We start from the raw sequence: 22,260 nt of genomic DNA on the forward strand, positions 1-22,260 counted from the left end.
TTGCCGAAACGGAGAGGAATCAGGCGGGGTGTTCCTTACTAATTGGAGGGGATAACTTGTTACCAATTGAGGAGGAATCGAAGAAGATATCTTGTTACGAGATGGAGAGGAATTAGAGAGATTTGTTACCAATGGAATGGTAAAAAGCAATAATTCTATCGTCAGGCGAAGCTGACAGTGAGACTTCTAGTTAAATAGCGTAAGACGATATCACTGGCATCAGAGATCCCCTTAGAGGCGCGTTCGAGGCGCGTTCGAGGCGCGTTCGAGGCGCGTTCGAGGAATAACAAAACTAAATTCCAGTCGAAGCTCGACAATTTCAACTCATGCCACTTAAATACACAATCTACGCATACACACACGTACACAAATCCCTTTCTGAATTGTACTATCGCAAATATGCTTGGTCACCCTGTGACAAGTACAATGTACACACATATAAGCACATACATAGGTACAGAGGAGCCGCACACATCAAACAGTGGTGGGCTTCAAGTCTCTTAAAATTTATTTCGAATTTGTCAATTAAATTTCTAACCATTTAAATATGATTTGAATTTTAAGAATATTAATTCTTAATGGGTCTTGGTGGAATGAATTTTTGTGAGCCTTGAAAACTACGTTTCTCTTCAAATAGTCTCGAAACCCATCAAAACTGTCAAGATGAACGAAAACATCAGAAAATTCTGTAACTTAAAGAACATTCAAAGTGACTCAAAGCGGGATAACGGGACTGACGAAAGCTTTTCAAAAGGATTGACCTGAACGCCCATCACTACCCCCAAACCCAATTGAAAAATGAACCCGCGCGAGAAAAGACGCACACACGCGTACACAGGAATGCATGTTTGTACGTATGAATGTATGTATATCGCACGACGCGCACCCTGAATACCGCTGGGACCAATCGACAGCCCCCCCTTCCCCCAATCATCGCCAATTACGCAGAGAACCGTGCGCACATTTAGCGCACACGTTGCGCGCGAATGGGGGAAGGAAAGTGGCGAAAGGGCGACGAGAGGAGGGCAGAGGATAGCATAAAGGGAGAACAGGACAAGCATATCAAACGGCCAAGAAGTTTGTACATACCGATCGCGTGGATCAACACGAGAAGAAAGAGAAAGTGTGTTTCTGGGTCTCTGCGAAGTGCAAGGAGGGAAGCGGGTGACACGAGGAGAATTTCAGAGGGTCTCGAGTAAAAATTCCGCGAGTGGAGGGGCACCAGAGGGCGCGAGGACGCGCGAAAAGTTGAGGGAAGTAGAGAGTCGGCGGAAACCTACTCCGTCCAACTTTTCTCCAGCTAGCCGAGAAAAAGAGGGGAGTTGCTGCAAGTCGGGCTCGCCGACGGTGGAACACATTGCGGGAGTCGTGCAAGAAAGCACTGCGTCAAGTCGACGCGGAGGGGCGGGCTGAATTTAAAGCAGAGTTCGAGGGGAACAATTAGAGGGAAAAATGGAGAGGAATCTTTTTCCCTGGCCCCTTTGTCATTTATATCGACTTCGATCGAGCCTCGGCAGACAAACGAGGATGACTTTAGAAACGCCACGGAGCGGCAGAAGGACCGAGTCAGGCGCGAGGGGCGTTGAACAGTGAAGACAAATCGTAGCGATACGCGAGAGGGCGGAGGACTGAATGCGATCACGAGAATCTCAGTTTTATACGCGGCGAATTTTGTATTTAAGGAATTTTAACTGAAAGCAGAGCAATTATTATTATCAGTTGAAAAGATTTATGTACACAGTGATGTAAAATAGAATTCGATTTCGTCAAGTCAGATAGCAGTGTGACTGCTATTTTTCCGATTAAAGTTTAATCAATTAATTTTTCATAATTTCTCCATCAAAAATAGGGGTGTCCACATGCACCCCTATCTTCGACTTATCCTTCGAGAACACATAAACTTCGCATAAGAATATCTGTAACAATTTATATGGAACACTCCTGACTTCCTCGTTGGTCCCATTTCACTAACTATTCTTCTTCAAAAACTAAAAATTTCAATCTAGCCAACGATACCATCGATCACTCCAACAGTCACACCTCACTAAGTGTTAGGCTCGGAACTAAGACAGACTACCTACATATGCTCGTCAATATCATCAATCTTCCAAGCTGTCAGCAGCAACTCAGACAACTCAAAGACTGACAGAAAATTACACGGCGTTACGCGAAACACGCGAGAGTCTAACGGCACGAACCCCCCAAGAATCAAACTGATCTTGCATCCTCAGTCGATGCTCTGACGTAAAGTGACAGTGACAGTGACAGTGACACGTCTCTAGAGAATGATTTGCAACCACAGAGAATGGTATACACCATAAAGCTCTCTGCAAAACCAGTTAAAGGTACCATTTTCAACTTGCAAATCAGAAAGACATAACTTCGAGATTGCAAACAAAATAAACGGATAGAGGATTCATCTTTGATTCAGAGGTCCTCAAATGAATAGCTGAAAAACTTCAGAATTCAAATTTCAGTAAAACCCTAGATCCTAGTAGTTGAAGATACATCACAAGCGAAGACGTCAAGTGTCTTCCTCTGGTGTTTGCTTTCACATTGCCTTTCGCAGCATCTACTCGATTTACAGCGAAACGAAATAATGAAATCGACTTTCATTTCAGTCGCCACCAATCCTCTCCTTAGATGTCTCTCGAAGGCCACGGCAACGGTGGCCGCAGTCTGGCATATTCCCACCGCCCACGAACTTCGATGAATAAATCTGCTCGAGGATCGGTAAACACGTTCGGCAACGTGACAGGAATTCAATCGCTCGCATCGAGTCCACTGTAATTGACAGTATTGTAATCGACAGGATTGTGGAACCGGGCTGGGACCGTAGAATCGCATGTTAGTTGGGAGGGGGGTGGATAATTTAACCCTTGGAATATGTTGAGCTCGAAACTGGAAATTCTAGTTTCATTTCTTTTCGTTGGCAATGAAGGTAAAAATGAATACCGATATCTCAGATTTACTGCACTAATGGACAGTTTTTAATTCCAACTTTCACGCCACGATAAGGTGCATAAGTGATATCGACATATAAATGCGAAGAAGAGATAAAGAAGCTGAACGCAGGTCAGCTGGGAAGCAAAACCACGATCGCCGTCAAAATTCTCTTCGAAACTCTTTTTTTTTTGTTCTCGCGGCTATTCAATGTCATTCTAGTAAAAAGAAAAGATTTCAGAAATTTAAGAAATACATTTTTATCCAATCCCTTCGCAATGACAAATTTATTGAAGTACAGTTCTTGTCATTGCGAACAGATTGAATGAAAATGTTTTTCTTCAATTTTTGTAATATTTTCTTTGATTCCATGATTTTCCTTCAAGTAGCATCATGTTTTCTAAAAAAAAATAATGGTAAATATGCAATTTTCGGGATCATTTTAAAATGGATTTAATACGATTAAAAAAAAATCTCAATAAACTGGCAACTAAAGGATCCGAACGGAAACTTTCTTAGCTTTCCAAAACACTCGTGAAAATTTGCTTACGATCATGAGTTCGCAAGTTATAGGTATTCAAAGTGAAAAGTACCATTTTTGCTTTGATCGGGCATAACTCAGTCAATAAAAATCATTCAACAAAACAAAAAAAAAAACGAAATTAAACAGAAATGTTTGCGCTATAAGAGCTCTTCATTAGATTTGCCGGATTATTTTTTTGCGCGAAAATACAGCCAGTTGAAAATGACCAAAAATTTCGGGAAATTATAGTGTTCCTTTAATTTTTTCCAGGAGTGAATATATAATACACACAAATGGCGAAATAATAAAAGTCGAATATGTTGAAATTACTGACAGAGATTTGTTCTTGAATGGCCAATTAATTGTGTTCTGTATAATTTTAATTTCTGAAACCTTCTATGCTCTCTTTAACTATAAAATTTAATTCCCTGGTGTCGTATCACTCTGAAAATATTAATTGCTGAAAACCTGGGCAAATAATACTTTCCTCCAAAGCACATCAACAAATATTTAAAGTGTCCAAAATTCAAAACATGCTAAGAAATATTTTACGAAACTATATTTAAATACACAAAGAACGATATCAAAATAAATACACAGCCCTTGAAAAAAATCGGCAAACTGGTACGTTGCGTGAGAAGAGAACTTACCATTTCCATGGTGAAACTTAGCACAAAGATGATATTTCCAACTATATCTTAAACTAATGTAGTCATACTTCCTCTATCAGAGCCAGCATTCTGTTACCCCCCGCTTATTTCGCAGAAAATTGCGCCGATAACAGGGGAATACAAAGGTGAAGAGGAGAAAAAGGAACTCAAGTGTTTCACGCCACTCGTGTATTATTCCCAAAAATGTCACCTCAGTTTCCGCGTGGAAAAATGACGAATCGACGCGAATCGAACGCCTACTCGTTGAATCAACCACTGTGCTATACTGAAAGGTTAACGATCGCTACAGGGCGGTTCAACTCCCACGTTCCCGCATCAACATCGCTAAACGCGACGGCCTCCCGGAAAACGAAAAGGAACGAAAGAGGATGATGCACCATAGAAAAGATACGTTCACCGAGTCTCCTAGTTGGCATACATATCATGGCGCTATAAGGCGAAAAAAAAGGACGCAGGGGAGTTTCGTTAAGCCGGATTCGCAGGGCTAGACCAAACACCCAAAGAACAAAAAAAGAGAAGCTTATTACGAGTTAGCACAGTACGGTATCAGGGGAGCGACATGTGCTGTATCCAATGGGCTCTGTACAAAAACCGTATACACCCGACTCGTATACACCACGCACACATACACACGCGCGCGCGCGCAGACAGCGACAGAAGTACACAGGTTCAACGACCACCCGCCCTTTTACACGTTTTATCGGTCCTTTTGACTTTGTAGATAGAGGTACGATTTTTCTCATATGGCAGCGACGCCGACGACGTCCGCGTTGGGGGTTAGTTTCCCCGCTCGCGGAGGCCGTCACCGTTCGATCATGATTATCGTTAATCTCGTTATGATTACAATTACTTGTCATTACGGTTATACACTTAAAGAAAGAAAGAAGAGGGCGACGGCGAAAGACACACAGATGCAAAAATGCTGAGGAGCTCGTCACGTCACGCCGCTGGGGGGGGGGGGGTGGTTTCTTTTGAAATCCCGGCGTGACGTCACCTTCATTAATGTATTAATAGCATTATAATTTATTCTTGTAACATCATTATCGTTATCGCTGCGATTCCCGTGATCATCGTCGGCGCTTACCGCGGCTGTACTCGGCGGGAAGGCGTTTAACAGCTGCGCTTTTGGGAGTGGATGGGTGGGGAGGAGAGTGGAGAACGTCGATAGAGGTGCCACCTTTCCCGTACTCAATTACAGACATCGGTTTTATATGTATAGTACAGCAGATCCTTGGAAATTTGCATGATATCCTTGGAAATATTCGTGGATAGTTTCAGATTTATTATTGGTTGTATGTGAGGCTTTTGGTAGACTCATTATTATAAGAATTTGTAGCTGTAGCAGAGCAGTAATGAGGTGTGTAGAGTTTGGAAGGAATGTCTCGAAACTAGTCATAGCATTCGCTCTGTGGAGAGAGCTAATGGCCCCGCACATGCCCACTGCAGGCCTCACTATTGCTCTGTATACCTATACTAGCATTTTCTATAAGCGAGTTCCTCTTTGAAGAATTTCAGTAACTTACCGCGCTCGCGTTGGTTGTTTTCCCTGGCATATAATTGTGACGTCGAAAGGTGGCGATTCTAAACCGTAGGGAAGGGAGGAAAATATGACGTATGATTGATTTCCACCGCGGCGTATCGCGGCCGATGATCGCGACGGGTAATCGAGGGAAGAGAAGCAGAAAAAAAGGCGAATTATATATCTATTATTGTATCGAGAGTTGTGCGCTGCGTTTGTGATTTAAGCTAGTTCGTTTGTAAATAAAGACTATTTAACTCTTTGACATGGCGGTGTATCCTCTGGCAATTTAAGGTCACGCTTGCCACCCACCCCCTCCTAATCCTGCTGAGAACCAACCTCATTTTCGGCATATGGTGGCTAAAAAGAAAGCAGGAGATCGCAGAATTTTAATTGGTCATCTCTACGGAGTGGTGAGAGGTATTTGGTTTTCTAATTAGAGCGTCGTCCCTTGTGCAAATATATTTTTGCATTTATCATCTAATCTCGTTGAATATTTCTTACGTCAGAGAACATTTTCATTTCCGCCCTCGGGTTTCATTTTCGGTCTGCGTATAAATGTCGACTCAAATGTCCAGTTTAAAGGCTCTCTTATTTTTCCGTTCAATACAGAACAGCGAATAAATAAATAAATACTACCTATGATACTACGTATGTTTTTCCATGTAAATCTGGAAACATTCATCGTGTATAAGCCAAAGAACACTTACGATTAAGAAAACACAGTATCAAAAGTGTAGATACATGGGCTCATAAATCACGAGTGTTACGACAACGAATGGTAAAGCACAGATGGTAAATATTAGGTACAGTTGTGATCGATTACCCCAACGAGATCAATCTTTGGACTATTCGTACGAGTTTATGACTTCTTTCCGTTTGTCAGTGGCTGTTCAGGGCACGCACGTCAATTGTTCAAACATCAGACACATGCCAATATTGTCCTCCAGCGTGGTCCCTGTGTCCTGTCCAGGACCGAAAGCCACCCTTATACGAAAGGGTGTTGCCCAAGTCTCCACGCGACAGCTTCCTTCTTCGTCCAGCTGGGTTTGATCGCACAGAGAATTGCCACAGTGCTCGAGATTACAAATTCCAGCGTCATTATTCCCTGGCTGCAATATCAGATTTCGAAGATTTCTTTAAAACTCTTTATGATTTTACCAGTTTTAAAATATGTTGCTGGAAATTGATCAACTTTGTGATTTAATTTTTGATGAGTTAATTTTAATTTGTTTAAGAGTAACCCTTACTTTTTTGCGAATTAATTACAAGAAGATGAATACAAATTGTAAACATTCCTTTCTGGAGTGTACCTCAACATTAAAGTGTAAAAGCTCTAGTTTCTGAGATAAAAAAAAGGAAACAGCCATATGTGCATCCTGAAAATCGACATTTATCGTAAAAATCGCCTTCTCCACAGTTGCAGGTTCTAGGAGAAACATATTCCAAGAAAATCATTGTATCTTTATTTTTAAGCTCAATATCAGGGCAAAACCAAAGACACTTTTTCTAAAACACTATCTAATCAACATCGTGTGACACCATTTGTAAAATAGATATGTAGACGGAAAAAATATTGTTGTACTTTACGTAATAGTATTAAACATTATGTAAAATGAAAACTCTGTGCTTGCTTTTATCTGCTTGTAATTAATTCGTAAAAAATACTTGATTTTCCAGCGCTAAGTAGTCCCCTTAAGCAAGAAGTTAACACTATTTTCCATAATAACGAAATTCATTGAAAGGTAACAGTAAGCAGAAATCTGGCGGCATTCAGGAATGTTATCTACGTCCAGAAACGCGTTTCCCACAGCCTACATCCATCTTTTAGCAGCCACGTCATAATTCCTCGCACTGCAGAGCTTTCACGGAATCGTATTATGCATATTGCCCTGAAGCTTTGTTCGCGACCATGAAAAATGGACAGAATTAAGAATTTCCAGATCTACCATATTTCACCGTGCAGAGAAATCTGTTTTAGCAATTTAACTTCTGACGTAAGTAGCATACTTTCTTAAAAGATAAGCAAATAAGTGAGAAATGGTCCCTTAATGAAAATCAGCAAGTGACTCTAAACTTCTGGCCACCAGTCCACTCACCGAACTGCAAAACTTTTTACACCCAACAGCAGCTCTAAATCTCCTTGGCCCAGAAATAAACCAAAAATACTACCGTGATAAATTCCTCGAAGTCACAAGGGATCAGGACCCTGTCCCTGCATCGTTCCTGGCCAAAGTACGCGGCGCTCGTCAAGCCCCCATCTTGCTCCGTGGGATTCGTCCCTGATCCCTCGACATCCACGTCCGTGTTGTTCATAGAATCGGTCGCGTTTTGCGCGGTGAAGTTACGATTAGAGTTCTCGTTAGAATTTGCAGCAATGGAGGACGTGTTGCCGTTCGTGTTGTTCCTGTCTATCGTCATCACCCTCGGGGGCCCAATTCGGAAGGAGCCAGGCGTGCAAGGTGAGTAGGAGACCCCGCACATCCCTCTCTCCTGGCGAATGCACAGCAAGTAGTCCTGGTCAGCGATGAACCTGCCATTCGACAGATAATTCAGCGTCTTCAGGGTGCCATTGGTGCCTTCGAAGTATTGAAGGCACCCAGATGGTGCGCGCTGCTCGAAGGCCAATTGGACGATCCTCATCTCCCACATTCGAGGCTGCAGCCCCGTTGGCAACCGGAAGTCCAGCGTTAAGGGCTCGTCGTCCTCGGCCGCGTCTATGTACACTGCGAGAAGAAAAGAACGGCGATGGGACGGAAGACTTGGCTCCAAAAGGTGGCTCCAGATGAAGGAGATCGATTGGTCCGCTCACAAAGCAGCCTTTCTGAAGGCAAAGTCCGGGAACCGGCTGGGGAAGTATCGCCTCCCAATGTACCCTTCCGCCTTGCATTTTTTGGCGTTACGTTTTTCTTTCTCTTTTCTTTTTTATCAGAACGGAGGTTTGGGAGAGATTGATTGTTTCACGCTCCGCCGTGGAAACGATATTACTGAGGATTTTAATAGCCGGCTGGAAAGCTCTTAGGAAGATTTATTGCGCGAATTTGCTTGATTAACTTTGAAGAGAGTTGTTTAATAAGAACTAGGAAAGTGGGAATTAATGGTCCTGGGGAAATTCGGAAGTTACGTCGGTTTCAGTAGAAGGAGTCCAATTTAGGATTTATTGGAAACCAATGAGTGCAGTTGGTTTGCTGTGTTAATGTTGTGGCGTGTTTTTATTAATTTGCAATTTAAAGAGTAGCATATCTCGTTGCAAGTAATTCCAAGCTTACCTATGTATGTCCATACTTAATTAAGGTCTTTAATCTAAACGCAACTTCTGCAAGGATATTTTCTAAATAAACTATATCTTAAACCACAGATTTATAATGTCAAGCCATATTTACAATTAGATTTATCATTCTCATTTAGTATAATCCAAAAATAATTCAATATACCTAACGTGATCCTTCTGCAATTTGTATAATAAAATATTGTCCATTTCACATGCGTAACTATGCACCACAAAATGTAGTTCAACACAGAGTATGTTAAGCTCTAAATACTAGGAACTGTGGGGTGAATTAAAAATTCTAATACGCCGTACCAAGAAACTGTTGTACTACTTACAATGCTGACCACTGTTCCAGCCGCACATTTGAAACACGCTCCTGCCATTTCTAATTTCCATGATATCTTCGTCACATACGCCCGTTCTGGCGTTGGGTTGACCCTACGACGATCGATAAAAGTCTCTTGAATGAACAGCTCGTGCAGTAAACGTGGACGATTTTCATCAGCAGACCAATACATATGCATTCGAATAGTAAAAGCAGTCCCTAGTAGATTGTGGCCAGCGCCTTTGATCCGCAACAGCCTATTTCCACGGGTGATTAATTAACTGGCAGGCGAGTGGAGAAAATTGCAAAGATCCTTTCGGCTCGTTCTCTCGCGAAATAAAAGTAATTACTTTAATCGACTGGTCTGAGTAATTAATTGGACGCGCTGTAGCGTTACTTGCCACAAGACCCACGAAATCTATCGAGCTTCTCCTTAGACCCAACCCAGGCATATTATTATTATTATTAAACGCTTTGACGAGGAGGAAGACCGCTACCACTTCGCACAAAGCCCGTCTCATGAACCATCCCCGCCATTCAGAAGTAACCCAGACCTACCTAACCCAAACCTATTGAGCTTTCCAGGAATTTAAAATTCACAGCTCGCAGCAAAAGGTTATCAACATTGAATAAGCATAACGTGCAGTTTCGTTGATAGTAAATATTTTTGGGGACGTTTCACTAACTTCGTTCGAGCGAGGTATCAGAAACATTTTACGATCTCAATTAGGACCTCGATAAATTTAAATAATTCGCTGAATAAATGCATAATTTACTGCTTGCAAAAATATGTGCTTGAATATATTACTTTGCCCAGAAAAGTAATATATTCTGAAATATAAATATTTATATGGACGTAACTACAGCATCGATAAAATTTGTATGTGACAAAAATAATCCCTTGAATCAGGTGCAATGAGCATGTCCCATTATTATTGATATTATTGTTAGCAGTACAATCACGCAATATTATACTCGCACTTTGTAAGCAATCCAAACTATCTCGGTTAATACACGCTCGAGCGTAATGAAACCTAGCCCGTGCTATCAGCCTAAGGCTAACCAAATTAACTTCCCCCTAAACGGGTACCCTGAAAAATTCATCCCTCCCACCCCTTCACTCGTCCGGTTAATTTACAACGGCAGAATTTTATGCGTCAACTGGGGCTGAATCCTGGACAAGCACACACCCCAGGGTCTCGTATAACTATCAACCGGGGGACAGCGATCCGTACAGCTGGAAAACTTAGTAGAGTAGAACTTCGATACTTGCAAATGAACCTCGCTTCGTGTATACTATCATGAAATGGTGGGGATAATGCTTGGTAATGAGAATAAATAAAGTACCTACAAAGTGATAGTAGTACGGGAACCTTGATAATTGTACCATTAGAATCTCGATACTTGCACCCATTTAGCTATCAACTGGAACAAGTTATGCAGAAAGCTATCAACCTTTTCAACTTTCAAGATTTTAATTGTTAAATGAAAGTAGCTTTATTTCTATTGAGTATATTTTATTTCTTCTTATTACTTTACGATGGTTTGTAATGGGTTATTTAATAGTAAGTAGTATAATTAATATTATTTTAAATGTTCTGTAGTTTTTTGTTTGTTTTTTTTTGTGGCTAAAATGGAACCATGATATTTTTTGCAAAAAAAAGAAGATCGCAAAATTATAGGATTTTTGTCATTTTGAGGGGCGATAGGTTTCCGCATTACTTTACCCAACTGAGGAACACCGACCCAAGCAGTTTGGAAACTTTGTACAGTAGAACCTCAACACTTGAAACCTCGATAATTGTAAAGGAACCTCGTTTCCTGATGCTTACGAATGAGAATAAATAAAATACCCAATGCTAGTAGAACGGGAAGCACAGAATGAGGAGTTCCTGGCGCCTGATTGGTCAGACCGATAATTGTGCCATCAACGCCTCGATAGCTGCACGCATGTTCAGCGCCCGCATTTTACAATGATCGAGGCTCCACTGATTAAGGGTCAGCATGGTTGTGTCGCGTTCGTGCGCGCAGGTACCGCGCGTTCACTTTGGGGGGTGTCGGAAAGCGTGTCGTTGAAATCACGAATGCGTAGTGTCCCCCGGGGTTAATATGCCGTTAGTGGAGCAAAGAATGATAGAGCTGCGTGGCTTACTATGTTGAAGTGGACGAAATCGATCCTGAGCTGGTTGACCTGCCTATCGATCTTCCGTACGACCACTGAACAGTTCATGGGCCAGTCAATGAGGTTGGGAAAACCAGGGCTGATTACGTAGGTCAGATTATTTTGCACCTCCTCGTCGCAGCTCGCCATGACTTGTGACAGAAGAATAGCAATGAGTGATAGAACCCACAACGCGATCGGACTCATTAAGACTGTGTTCATTAAGTTGTATGCGATGTGGATTTGGAACTCCGTGATGCTGCCCGAGACATGGATTTTTCACGGATTTTTGGAATAGGAGATGGGGTAGAAACACACGGAAATCGATTACACCTGTTCGACAGGTTTAGATAACGCGAAGGTGTGTTTGGATGCAGTGATTCGGAGGACTGTGGACAGGTCTAGGAACTTTTGCTTAACACGTCGAGTGTTATGTGGGATCAGTGCTGATCCGCGATATTTATCCTAATTAAATCTTCCATCCAAGTTGGAAGTACAAACGAATCTTGACTCATCGCGGTCACAAGGAGCGAATCGCACCCCAGCAGGACATGTATTTGCAAATATTTCTGTAAACTTCTAGACCTTAGTAATAAAATTTTACAATTTGGTGAATTTAAAAAAAAAAAAAAAAATCAAAATTTACATTACTAGGAAAAGTTAAAAGATTCAAAATTACGAAAATGGTAACTCATGCGACTAATGTGTGGTTAAATCATTTTATCGCAACTTCAATTTCTCTGTAATTAAATGTTGCAATCCAAGTTCCTCAGAAGTTATTAAATTTCTATTAAAAATCATATTTCCATAATGGCATGGGAAGTACGTTTGGCTATTTTTCTGCACAGGTAGAAAATGGTTGTTCTAGCGGTGGATATCCGCTCGAAAATACATATTGATCCAGTTTCAGACTGTTCTGTGGCCGGGAAACAAAGAATTCGAGTTGCGTTCGTGTGGTCAGACTGTGCCGCGATACGCGATCGCATCGATAAAGACTCCCTTCTCTCTTGTTGCTTTTTAAATTCCTTTCGTGCCGCGGGAGTTTCGCGGATCGTCCAATTCATCGGTTGATTGCTCCAGGGGAAAATGGCTTCTATTTCCTTTTGTCCCTTTTAGCGGCTTGAGCGTTGTTTGGGAAGATTGCGCGCCGTGTGTTTGCACTAGGTTAATGTGGTTTCGATTGTTGTGTGTAAAGGTGTGATTAATTGCTGCATTTTCCAAATATTCCATCACATTATTTTAGATCTCACATCGGGGTGGTATACCAAAAACTTGATAAGGGAACAGAAAAGGAATTTATTTGATAATCTGGGTTAGGACCCACAATATGAAATAATGGTTAAAAAAAAAAACTACTTAAAAGCCAAACTTCGGCTTCGATCATGACCCAGTTCTTTGCCCAATTGAATTACGTAAAAAAAAACATGATACGAATAGAAGGAAATTCTTTCGAAACGTTCGCAGCCTTCGGAGCATCTGGTTTTTATCAAATTGGAATAGCGTTAGTAAAGTTTCTTTGACGTTGAAAAAGCTTGAAAAAATCAAATGCAAACATTTCGATGGGATGTATGAAGTTTCGACGGAATTCCGTGCCTCTGGTGTTTGGTCGAGGAAAATATTTTATATGCACCAGTCAAACACACTGTAACTCGAACGATCTATATTCTATAGGTACTTCCTTTGCCCTTGCCTCAAAATAAATTTCACACTTCTTCGTTTAATAATTATTTAATATAATAGGTTCCCTTGACGATGGGCTTCTTTGCGAATATTCTTCCACATTTCCCACGCCCAATTCTTGCCCACCGAACCGGTATTCGAAAGCCATCTGGGTACTTACGATCCATTTGAAAATCGAATCCGCGTCTCCTTGGTTTTATACGCCGTTGACACGCTGATATCTTTACGATGCTGTGGCCGCGATAACGGGAAAAGAAGTTACTGTACTCCTACAACAGGGTAACTGCCAGAACGGTACACGATGAATTATGATACGCGGCGCGATAGTACGTACCAGAAACCAGTCTAGCGCCAAAAACATGCAGAGACCGATGATCGTGACTGGATGGATCGTGATGAGATTGAGTAACGTGTACCCGGTACCGTAACGCGGCTTTTATCGTACCTCTTTACATGAGAACGCGCCGCTAATGATTCGTAAAGACTGGGCGCCAGACGTTTCGAGAGATATCGCGAGGAAATGCAAGCTGCTTTCGCGCGTGGATTTATTACTTTAGAATGTACCAAGGAATGCTACTTGTCGTCGCCATTGTGACTCCCAGAGGTAGGAGGACGCGTAGCCTGTTCCACATTTTTTAATGAATGGATTCTTATACAGGGTTAGTGGAAAGACAGGCGGAGTGTGCGTACCCGAGAATAGACCAGTGGTACCAAGATGATACGCAGAGTCTGATATTAAACATGTTGCGTTCAAGTATCGATTTTAAATATTCTTTTCACCACCATCGTATTATTATCGTGCGTTTGCTTTTATAATTAGGTACCCACGTTTTCACCAGCTTTGCAATTGAGAAGGGTGGATGGGGTGCGAAGAATGTCGGAGGAATTCCTTCTTGATTATGCGATTAATGAAAGTGAGGAGTTAACTATGAAGCTTCTACGGAATTTTGTGTCTTTTGGTAGCAACCCTTAAATAGCCTACTAAATTATGGATATTAAATAATTCGCTGATGATTGGAAATTGCTGACTTATTAATCATGAAAGAAGAAATAAGATCGGAAATAAAAATTCTTCTAACATCTCCCCGTATCGCCGAAAAATTATTAATTTAATATTCTCACGAACTTGAGTACAAAAGGAGAAATAGAAGGCACAAAGAAGGCACTTACTTTCCGAAAATGTCATCTAGAATCCAAGGGAACATAGTGCCCTAACGCGATAACGCTCATTAAAAGAGAGGCTTGAAACGCAATTGAATTTTCGATGTGTATAATTAGAGCGAGCATTTTAAATCCGCGAAATTACGGGCAACGAAACCACTGGCGATGAATCGCCAAAGGTCATTCTGGGTGAGTTCGGAGCTTCAGCAAACAATTTTCGCGAGAGGAGTTTATTAATCGCAATGTGACGCTCTCGTAAGCAGCCTCGAGTTCCGATAATGAGTTCTCATTCAACCATTCCGCGGTCGTTTTAGACCCACGGGGACTCTATTCAAGCCGGCCGCAACCCCGACGAAACGGTTGGCAGTTCCATGCGAACATTTTTCACCCTGTTTTTCTGGAGAAACAAGCCGGCAGACAACCTTAAAAATTTACCGCGCGGTGTCTCCGCAGAGAGCAATGTCTCGTTAGGTCCTTGAGACCTAACCTTCTCATTAGTCGCATTTGCACTTCGTTTTTTCTCTTCCTCTCTGACTCCAGCTTTTTTCCGAATAAGGCAGTATATATAGGAGGCAGCAGTTGTTTATACGAAAATTGTATTTAGAGGGGAACAATAATTGAGCTGGGAATGATGAAACTGGGAACGAGGAATTTCTAAATTTTCTTTAAACATTCAGTGTGAGTTGAAATTCAAATTGCAATTATTCTTATGAACCGACTGTTACAAATTCTATGAGAATAGAATCTTAAGAAAGGAAGTGTTGCTGAGATACCAGAGATAAGAATTTTATTTACTGAGAAAAAAAAACTTAATAATTAATCGAAGCACGCGTTCAGTGCTCCGAAAATATTCGTAACAAACAATCATTTCCCACGTTTACTAAAATAATTAGACTGTTAAAATCCTTTCGTATAGGTATGCACCACGTATAGAGAATTCTTTCACCCCATTGTTTCCAAGCATTCCACACAGAAGGATCGTTTCCCGATCTTATAAAACTGTTGAACCTTTTTATTTAAAAGGAATCAGATTCTCTGCCAACAACTTAAATATCCTCGATAGCCGGTTTTAACCCACACTCGACTAAAGTAACTCTCAACGCAAATCATTCTAGTTGAAAATCAGGGACAGGATATTCGGGGACTGGTTAGAAGCAAGACTTCTGCGCAACACTTATTCCATATGCATAACTGGATGTAAAACAGCCGGTTCGATGGTCAAGGTGTCACTGACCAAACTGGCTTATAAGCAAATGATACGAAGAATCGTGTCCCTCCGCGTGAAAAATACTTTCTCCCCGATGTGATTCACGAAAACCGAAGATAGCAGGTAATTAAAGAACCAGCACGGGGAAGATTGTGCCACAGGTTCGTAACTCTACCAAGGAATCGATAATGAACGTCACGATTTTCCGTGGCTCACCATTTCATGCGTTTCTCCATCGAGAATTCGTTCAAGCTTTACCGCTATAATGGCAAAGAACGTCTTCCCCATACTCGACCTGACTGATTTAGAAACGTTATCTTATGCGACCATGCTTATTGAAGAACTCTTGGTCGGAGTAAAAGTATAAGTAGCATCTTTCCAAGACCACGTGAATGTGGATTTTGGGATACTCGTACAGAGTATCTACAAAAGCAAGCAAGCTTTCAGAATCATAGAAAATTTAGGATCATCGGAGATTCTCTTGCCAAAGTCAATTTGAAGTCAATACGTCTCTATCTATAAGTCGATGTCGCACCGAGCACAGTGAAGGATGTCCCGCGAAATATCCGATAAAGTCTTCCGAACCAAAAACGTCACACGCTACAAGTGCTTTATCGAATTATCCCTGAAATAAAATATTGTAAAGGTTCTGACTGACTTTGGTTGAAAAATAATTACTCATCCACCATGCTCCCCTAACTTTTTAAAAGTGAAAATCAATTGAAAAAAGCAAGCTCATAAGTAAATAGTATTGGCAAAGGTACATAACAATGGGTGTGTATAACAAACGACGCAATTTCCCTACGTACGACGTAGTAATCATCATAGACCATCATCGTATTAAACAGGCTCTCTCTCTCTGTCACGCGCAAACTTATGAATAGAGCACGAGAAGTGGTAAGCCTTCTTAACGCGACACATCTGGAATTCTAAGTCTCGACAAACTATTTAAAAGGTACGCTGTTCTCTTTTAAAACCGGGGTCTTCAAGAAACAGGTTACGGTACTTACGGAGTAGATATCTAATAGTCTAATAGTCACTAAACAAAGTAAACAATGCCTGACTAAAATGTGCAAAAACCACCCCCTAATCTCAGTAACTAAACTTAGAGTACCGTGTCTGGTAATATTTGAAAATTACCTATAACGCAACGATAATTATGATTTATATATTAATTATTAGTTATTAGTTATAAGTTATAAGTTGTTAAGTATAAGGGCTAAGAAGTCCTGAGCGCAAAACACTGGAACATAGGATACAGTTATGCGTGAATTAAATGGTTATGTTAACCAAGTCCATTTCTGGGCCGGCCGGCTGAAATTAATAAATACTACTACCACTAATTATTTATTAATTATACTTAGATTATATTACGTACTGTATTAAAATAATTTTTTATTTTCTGCCCACCAGCAGCTCCCAACTCCCACCCCTCGAAAAAAAAAAAGATAGAGAGGAATCGAAAGAATTTCGAAGGCGATCCCAAAAAAAAGGAATTAGAGAAAAGGTCGTCGGAACCTGAAGCTCGTCTTAACTGGGCCAGAGGAGCGAGCGAGACGAGAAGCAATTAAATAACTGTATAACTTGTGCTGTACATTCTCCCCGCGGCTCGCGAGCTTGCTTGTATCAAACGTGAGCCCCCTTCCCGCGTCTCTTTTCCGCGTTCGAGGAGAGAACGCGTTCCTCCAGATCGTTCCTTTCGGCGCGCGATACCGTTAAGTAAAATCGACGCACGCCGAACTGAATTGCCGGCCGCCTGTCGATTGATTTACAATGTCCTGGGCTCTGAGATACCGAGGGACTCTGGGTTCAAACGGGCCTGACGGACCTTTGCCGTTAGCGCGGCTAATTGAAACTGAAAACGATGATTCAGAATTGGACGCTAGAGCGGAAGTGTTTATGAGGTACTTATGATAATTCGTACTATTTAGAGATTACAAGCGGGACAATGAAATAACTTTGTGCAAGGTGGCGAGTTGATCGTGATGCAACCTAGGGGGGTTGGGGGAGGGGGAGGGGGAGGGGGAATGTGAAATTGAAATCGTGCAATCAAATTTTATGTGCAATTTGTTTGATTTACAGGGTGGGTCTGAGTATGTGCGAAATTTAGTACGATGTGGCTAATGGGATTGTTTATGATGTTAGTCGTTCAGTGTTGTATTTGGGAACTACAGAGGCATAAATGAAGAACTTTAATATGTTTTCACTTTCTTTCACGATTCTTTCGTTGGATATGGAAAATATTTTGTATATTCTTGTTAAAGACTCTGATATATGACTCGGGAAGTAGAGGTCAAATACTTTAGCATGTCTAATGACTTAGAAAAAGTAAGTAAACTAGAAACTAGGAACTATAAACGGAACTCTAAGAAATAAGTATAGTTGGTATGTCATGGACAGACAGGCCAGCCAAGTCGTACTGAATCGCACAAGCTCCCAAACGGTCCTTAGAATCGATTTTCTCGAAAATAAAACTGTACTAAAAATTTAATTTTCCATTTCCGATGTACTTGTACGTCAAGAATCGCGATATTTTTTATTATGGTCTGAATTATATTCTACTCTGTATTTTAGACAAGCATTGATATAGACTGAATTGCAAGTAACTCGAAGGAATCAATTTTTCAATGAGATGATACGCTAATTTAATAACATTTCCTACGATATATTCTAAAAGTGGAGTTCTAAAGCAGTTTTGACAATTTGATTTTTCCAAACAGAAGATTGTAACTGAATAATTTTGTTTCTCAAACATCATCTGCTCATTTAACAGAGTTAAGCTACTGTCGCGATGACATTGCAATTTAACGAGCAGAGAACGTGGAATTACTGTAAACTCCCACTACTAACAGGAGTGGTTGCGTATAGAGGGTGCGAAAATGGGTAAAATCTTGGAGCGTGTGTAGTCTAGCGATATTAATGGTACGGTACATTGCGTGGCGAAGTTTCAGATACGATATCCGTGAAATGTTTTGTAAGTGTTTCCATACAGAAGACCGAGCAATTTACGATTGCCAGGTGCATAGAGTGGAAGCGTCATTTACTTTCAGAGTGAAAGAAAAATCCGTCCAACTCCATTGCAACGTGTCACTTAGCACGCTGCGATTTCGGAAATTTATTACACCCCGTCGCTGATTATGCCGATCACTAATATTTGCAAAGGTCAACATAAAACTGGGTTGAAGTTTCGTAGTCTGACCAACATATTAATTTACATATTGGAAACAGATCAGTGCAATATTGAATTTCAATAGATTTTACAACGCTTCTCGTGAAGAATAAATTTTATACGTACACATAGGGTGATCTATGATTTACCGATCAAACATCAGGAGAGATGAAGAAAAGTTTAAGTACATATGTAAACATACGTTAGTTACCATTTCCAAAATTCTGGGACAATTGTAGGTTTTCGAAATAAAGGATATAGATATTCTTGTGTGGCAAAAGTAAATTCTGTTGAATTAGATTACATTAAAATTCTCTAATGAAATTATTTTTCTTATTATACTATAATATTATTATTATTTTCACTATATTATGCAAATCGCAACATCAATGAGTACCAGAAATAATTAAAAAGAAAATTCCCTTTAAAAAAGCCTCTCTGCTAAAAGATATACATCAACTGTTTTACCAGATCAATTACCAATAAATTAACTTATAAATTTAGTTTAACCGCTGTTGCTGGCACTAAACTTACCTTTATTTAAATCGATAGCTAAATTAAACTTTCATCTATTTTTTAATTTAATATTTTCATGAGAATATAATTTTTATTTAAAAAATGATTGTTTAAAATTTATATTTATAAATCAATTAATTTAATTAATTATTTTACTGAAATTTAACAAATTAAACGTTCAGCTTTAATTAATCACACGGCACGTAGAAATAGCCAGTGATTTTAATAGTTATCAATAACCAGCTCGAGTCGCGCCGTACCTACGCACTAAACGTTTATTTCCCAGCTGAAAAGCTCCGTCGCGGGATCTACGAAACGTTCACAAATCCAACGAATCAGGGAATAACAATCTCTACTTACATATGCAGCACACGCCGAAACCAAGCGCGCACGGTCCATGGGACTTGCCTCGTTGAATACGGCACTCGTACGTGTTCATGCATACTCCTCGTCGCCGTTTGTCCTGCGAGAGGCACTCCTCTTCCACCGGGGTGGGGAAGAAGTTTAGAACTGGAAAAGGAGGTTGCAAAGAAAAATTCGTCAGATAACGAAACCCAGCACCGTAAAGATCTTTTCACACGAGACACTTCTGTGGTTCAAGTATTCGTATGAAAACGCCTTTACTTCTTGCTTAATTCAACAGAGATTTCTTTACCTTTCAATATTTTTATTATATTTCATTTATACAGAAGGGTAATTAAAAGATTATCGATACGCAAAGCGAAGTTAGATAAAGTTTGAAAAAGGATCCTTCGATAGTCATTAAGCGTGCACCGTGTTAATTAATAATTCAGGTAGAAGTAATTTCTCATTGGAAAGCTCGGAAATTCGCGAATTAATCTTTCCACTAATTGCCTATTCATTACTAGCTATGTTTATTAATCTGAGTGAAATGTAATTTTACTTGGCCGTTAACTGACACGCTCCGTGTACAGTGCAAGATTCGTGTAACGGTTAATTATAATATTCATGAATTATAAGAGCATTGCAGGCACTTTGCCATTCGCAATGAACCATCGATGTGCTTTGTAGGGAAATTCTGTCTCGAGGAACGATTCCCTGTTCAATCGTTACGGATCACAACGAGATTTTCTTCTGCTTCCTTTTATACGCGCTGTTTCAAAATAGTATGTATATAGACACGCAGTCAACACTAGCCAACAGACACGTTTATTAATTGAAATCAAATATAATTTTACCAGAGAAATCAAGAATACTTTCAAAGTGGAACGAAAGATTTTTTTTATAATTTTCTTAACTTTCTAAACTGATCAGCATCAGTTTCCCAAACGTTATCAAAATGTCAATTAAAAGTTTCGTCCAATTTCTACATTTCCATAGTTTCTATCAAACTTGGACAAACAAATATGTATTATATTTATGCATGCTCGTTCGATATGGCTAATTTATAATTAGTGTATTTCCACACGAAGGTAAATAAGGTTTCAAGACTATTTTTGAGGCAACAAATTAATTTATCTACGAAGTGTTAGGACTCATTTTAGGGGCAAATGGAAATGAAACTCGGTTCTATGTCCTACTTCGGTACTACTAGTCTGTATTCAAATAATTTTAGAATCAATTCAGGATGAACTCTGTATGCAAATATCTATTCTGCAAGTCGGACGTATGTACTTTATTCGTTCAGCACGAAAACAGTGTGAAGCTAAAAGTACCTTACCCCTGACAACCCACTTATATAACCACTCAGACAATAAAAAATCACCACGCTACTTCAACAGTAACAACTATTCGAACTTGCCATTCAAGCACATAGCACAGCGATATCCAGCAGCTCCCCCAGGAAGCCGTAATTTCAACTAACAGGAAACACTGAAAATGCCGCGCGCGCTAAAATAAACAGGAACCATTCCCGCGTCGCGGTTCTCAGGAAAGCCTTGCGCAGAGGAAAAAGGGTAACACAACACGAAACGGCACTCAGCGAAGGGGGGCCTAGAATCTTACCCCTCGAGATTGGATTGTCGTCGAAGTTGATCTCGTCCGAAGGCTTCTCCACCGCCTGGCTCGGCCACAGGTTCAAGCCCAGTAACGACCATTGGTGCGTGTTCAAGGGGAAGATGATCAAAACGCAAACACCGCTCGACGTCCGCGATAAAACGCTCCATCGTGCCTGCGATGTGAGCGCCAGACTTGTTAGCGCGAAGAATTGCACAAGGATAATCGCCAATTGGCCGGGAATCATGGTCGAGGCGCGGGTCGATTGGTTGCAGGCGACGTGCGATCCGCGTGCTTCTCACGAATACTCAAAAGTATGTACACGAGCGGGAGACGATGACCGACTGACTGGCCGTGTAACAGGCGCTGGGGGCCCGGCAGTTCCAGCACATGGTGGGCCCCTATACTGTTACGGCTGCTTCTGCTACGCCACTTCTTCTGGCATCCAGATCACGCTTTCGCATGGGAACCAGGTGAAATGTTGTCGATTGGTGCTACAACCTGTCCTACGATTGGCACTTTGTAGTCAGGACCCGATCTAGATAGATCTTCCCCCGCTCTTGGCAAAAATCATTTTTCCCGACAGTGAGTAAAATTTTGTGTAGGTATTTCTTAAATAACTCAAGCCTTTTGTTTTATACCTATAGGTAGGAGGTAGGTACCTACTTTTCCTACAAGTTCTGGGGTCCCCGAATTTCTGTGTGTTTACTACGCAGAAAAAATGTCGGACAAGATCGTAACATGGGTTTGTAGTTTTTCTTCTTTTTCCTCCAAACTCCTAGCAAGTTTAATGAGGAAACTTTGCGTTGATCAATCTGCTCTGTTTAACGAGGAAACACGTCTTCTTTCAATGCTACCCGAGCTTCGTTAATATTGAATTACGATTTTTAATCGACTTAAGTCTAGTCAGGGATCACTTTATTGTTTTCTCGTTCTAGCGCGAATTTATCGAGCGTGCTTAAATATTCTCCTTTCAGCGTTAATCAGGGAGTATCGTTTCTGAAGGTTTCGCGATTTTAATCAGGAGACGTAGGTACTCGCTTTTCAATCTGTTTTCACTTAAATTGGGGAACTTATCTCCTTTGCAATCGGTTTCGATTTTAAGTCAGAAATTTCACATTCCATTCTTCATCTGGCCAATCCGTTGCAATTAAGTAA

The 22,260-nt window shown here is 40.7% G+C and overlaps 1 protein-coding gene across 1 annotated transcript; it reads right to left on the reverse strand.

Annotated features, from left to right (window-relative positions):
- Nucleotides 1–5,619: 5,619 nt before the first annotated feature.
- On the reverse strand, nucleotides 5,620–21,500 carry LOC143374762 (uncharacterized). Its single transcript, XM_076823184.1, has 6 exons — nucleotides 21,112–21,500; nucleotides 19,507–19,656; nucleotides 11,405–11,565; nucleotides 9,263–9,365; nucleotides 7,829–8,382; nucleotides 5,620–6,768 (listed from the first exon to the last, which is right to left on the reverse strand). The coding sequence occupies exons 1-6, from the start codon at nucleotides 21,347–21,349 to the stop codon at nucleotides 6,550–6,552; spliced, it is 1,425 nt and encodes a 474-aa protein (XP_076679299.1). The 5' UTR covers nucleotides 21,350–21,500; the 3' UTR covers nucleotides 5,620–6,549.
- Between the last annotated feature and the right edge of the window lie 760 nt (nucleotides 21,501–22,260).

This window comes from Andrena cerasifolii, chromosome 11 (assembly GCF_050908995.1).
Source record: "Andrena cerasifolii isolate SP2316 chromosome 11, iyAndCera1_principal, whole genome shotgun sequence".
Taxonomy (NCBI): Eukaryota; Metazoa; Arthropoda; class Insecta; order Hymenoptera; family Andrenidae; genus Andrena; species Andrena cerasifolii.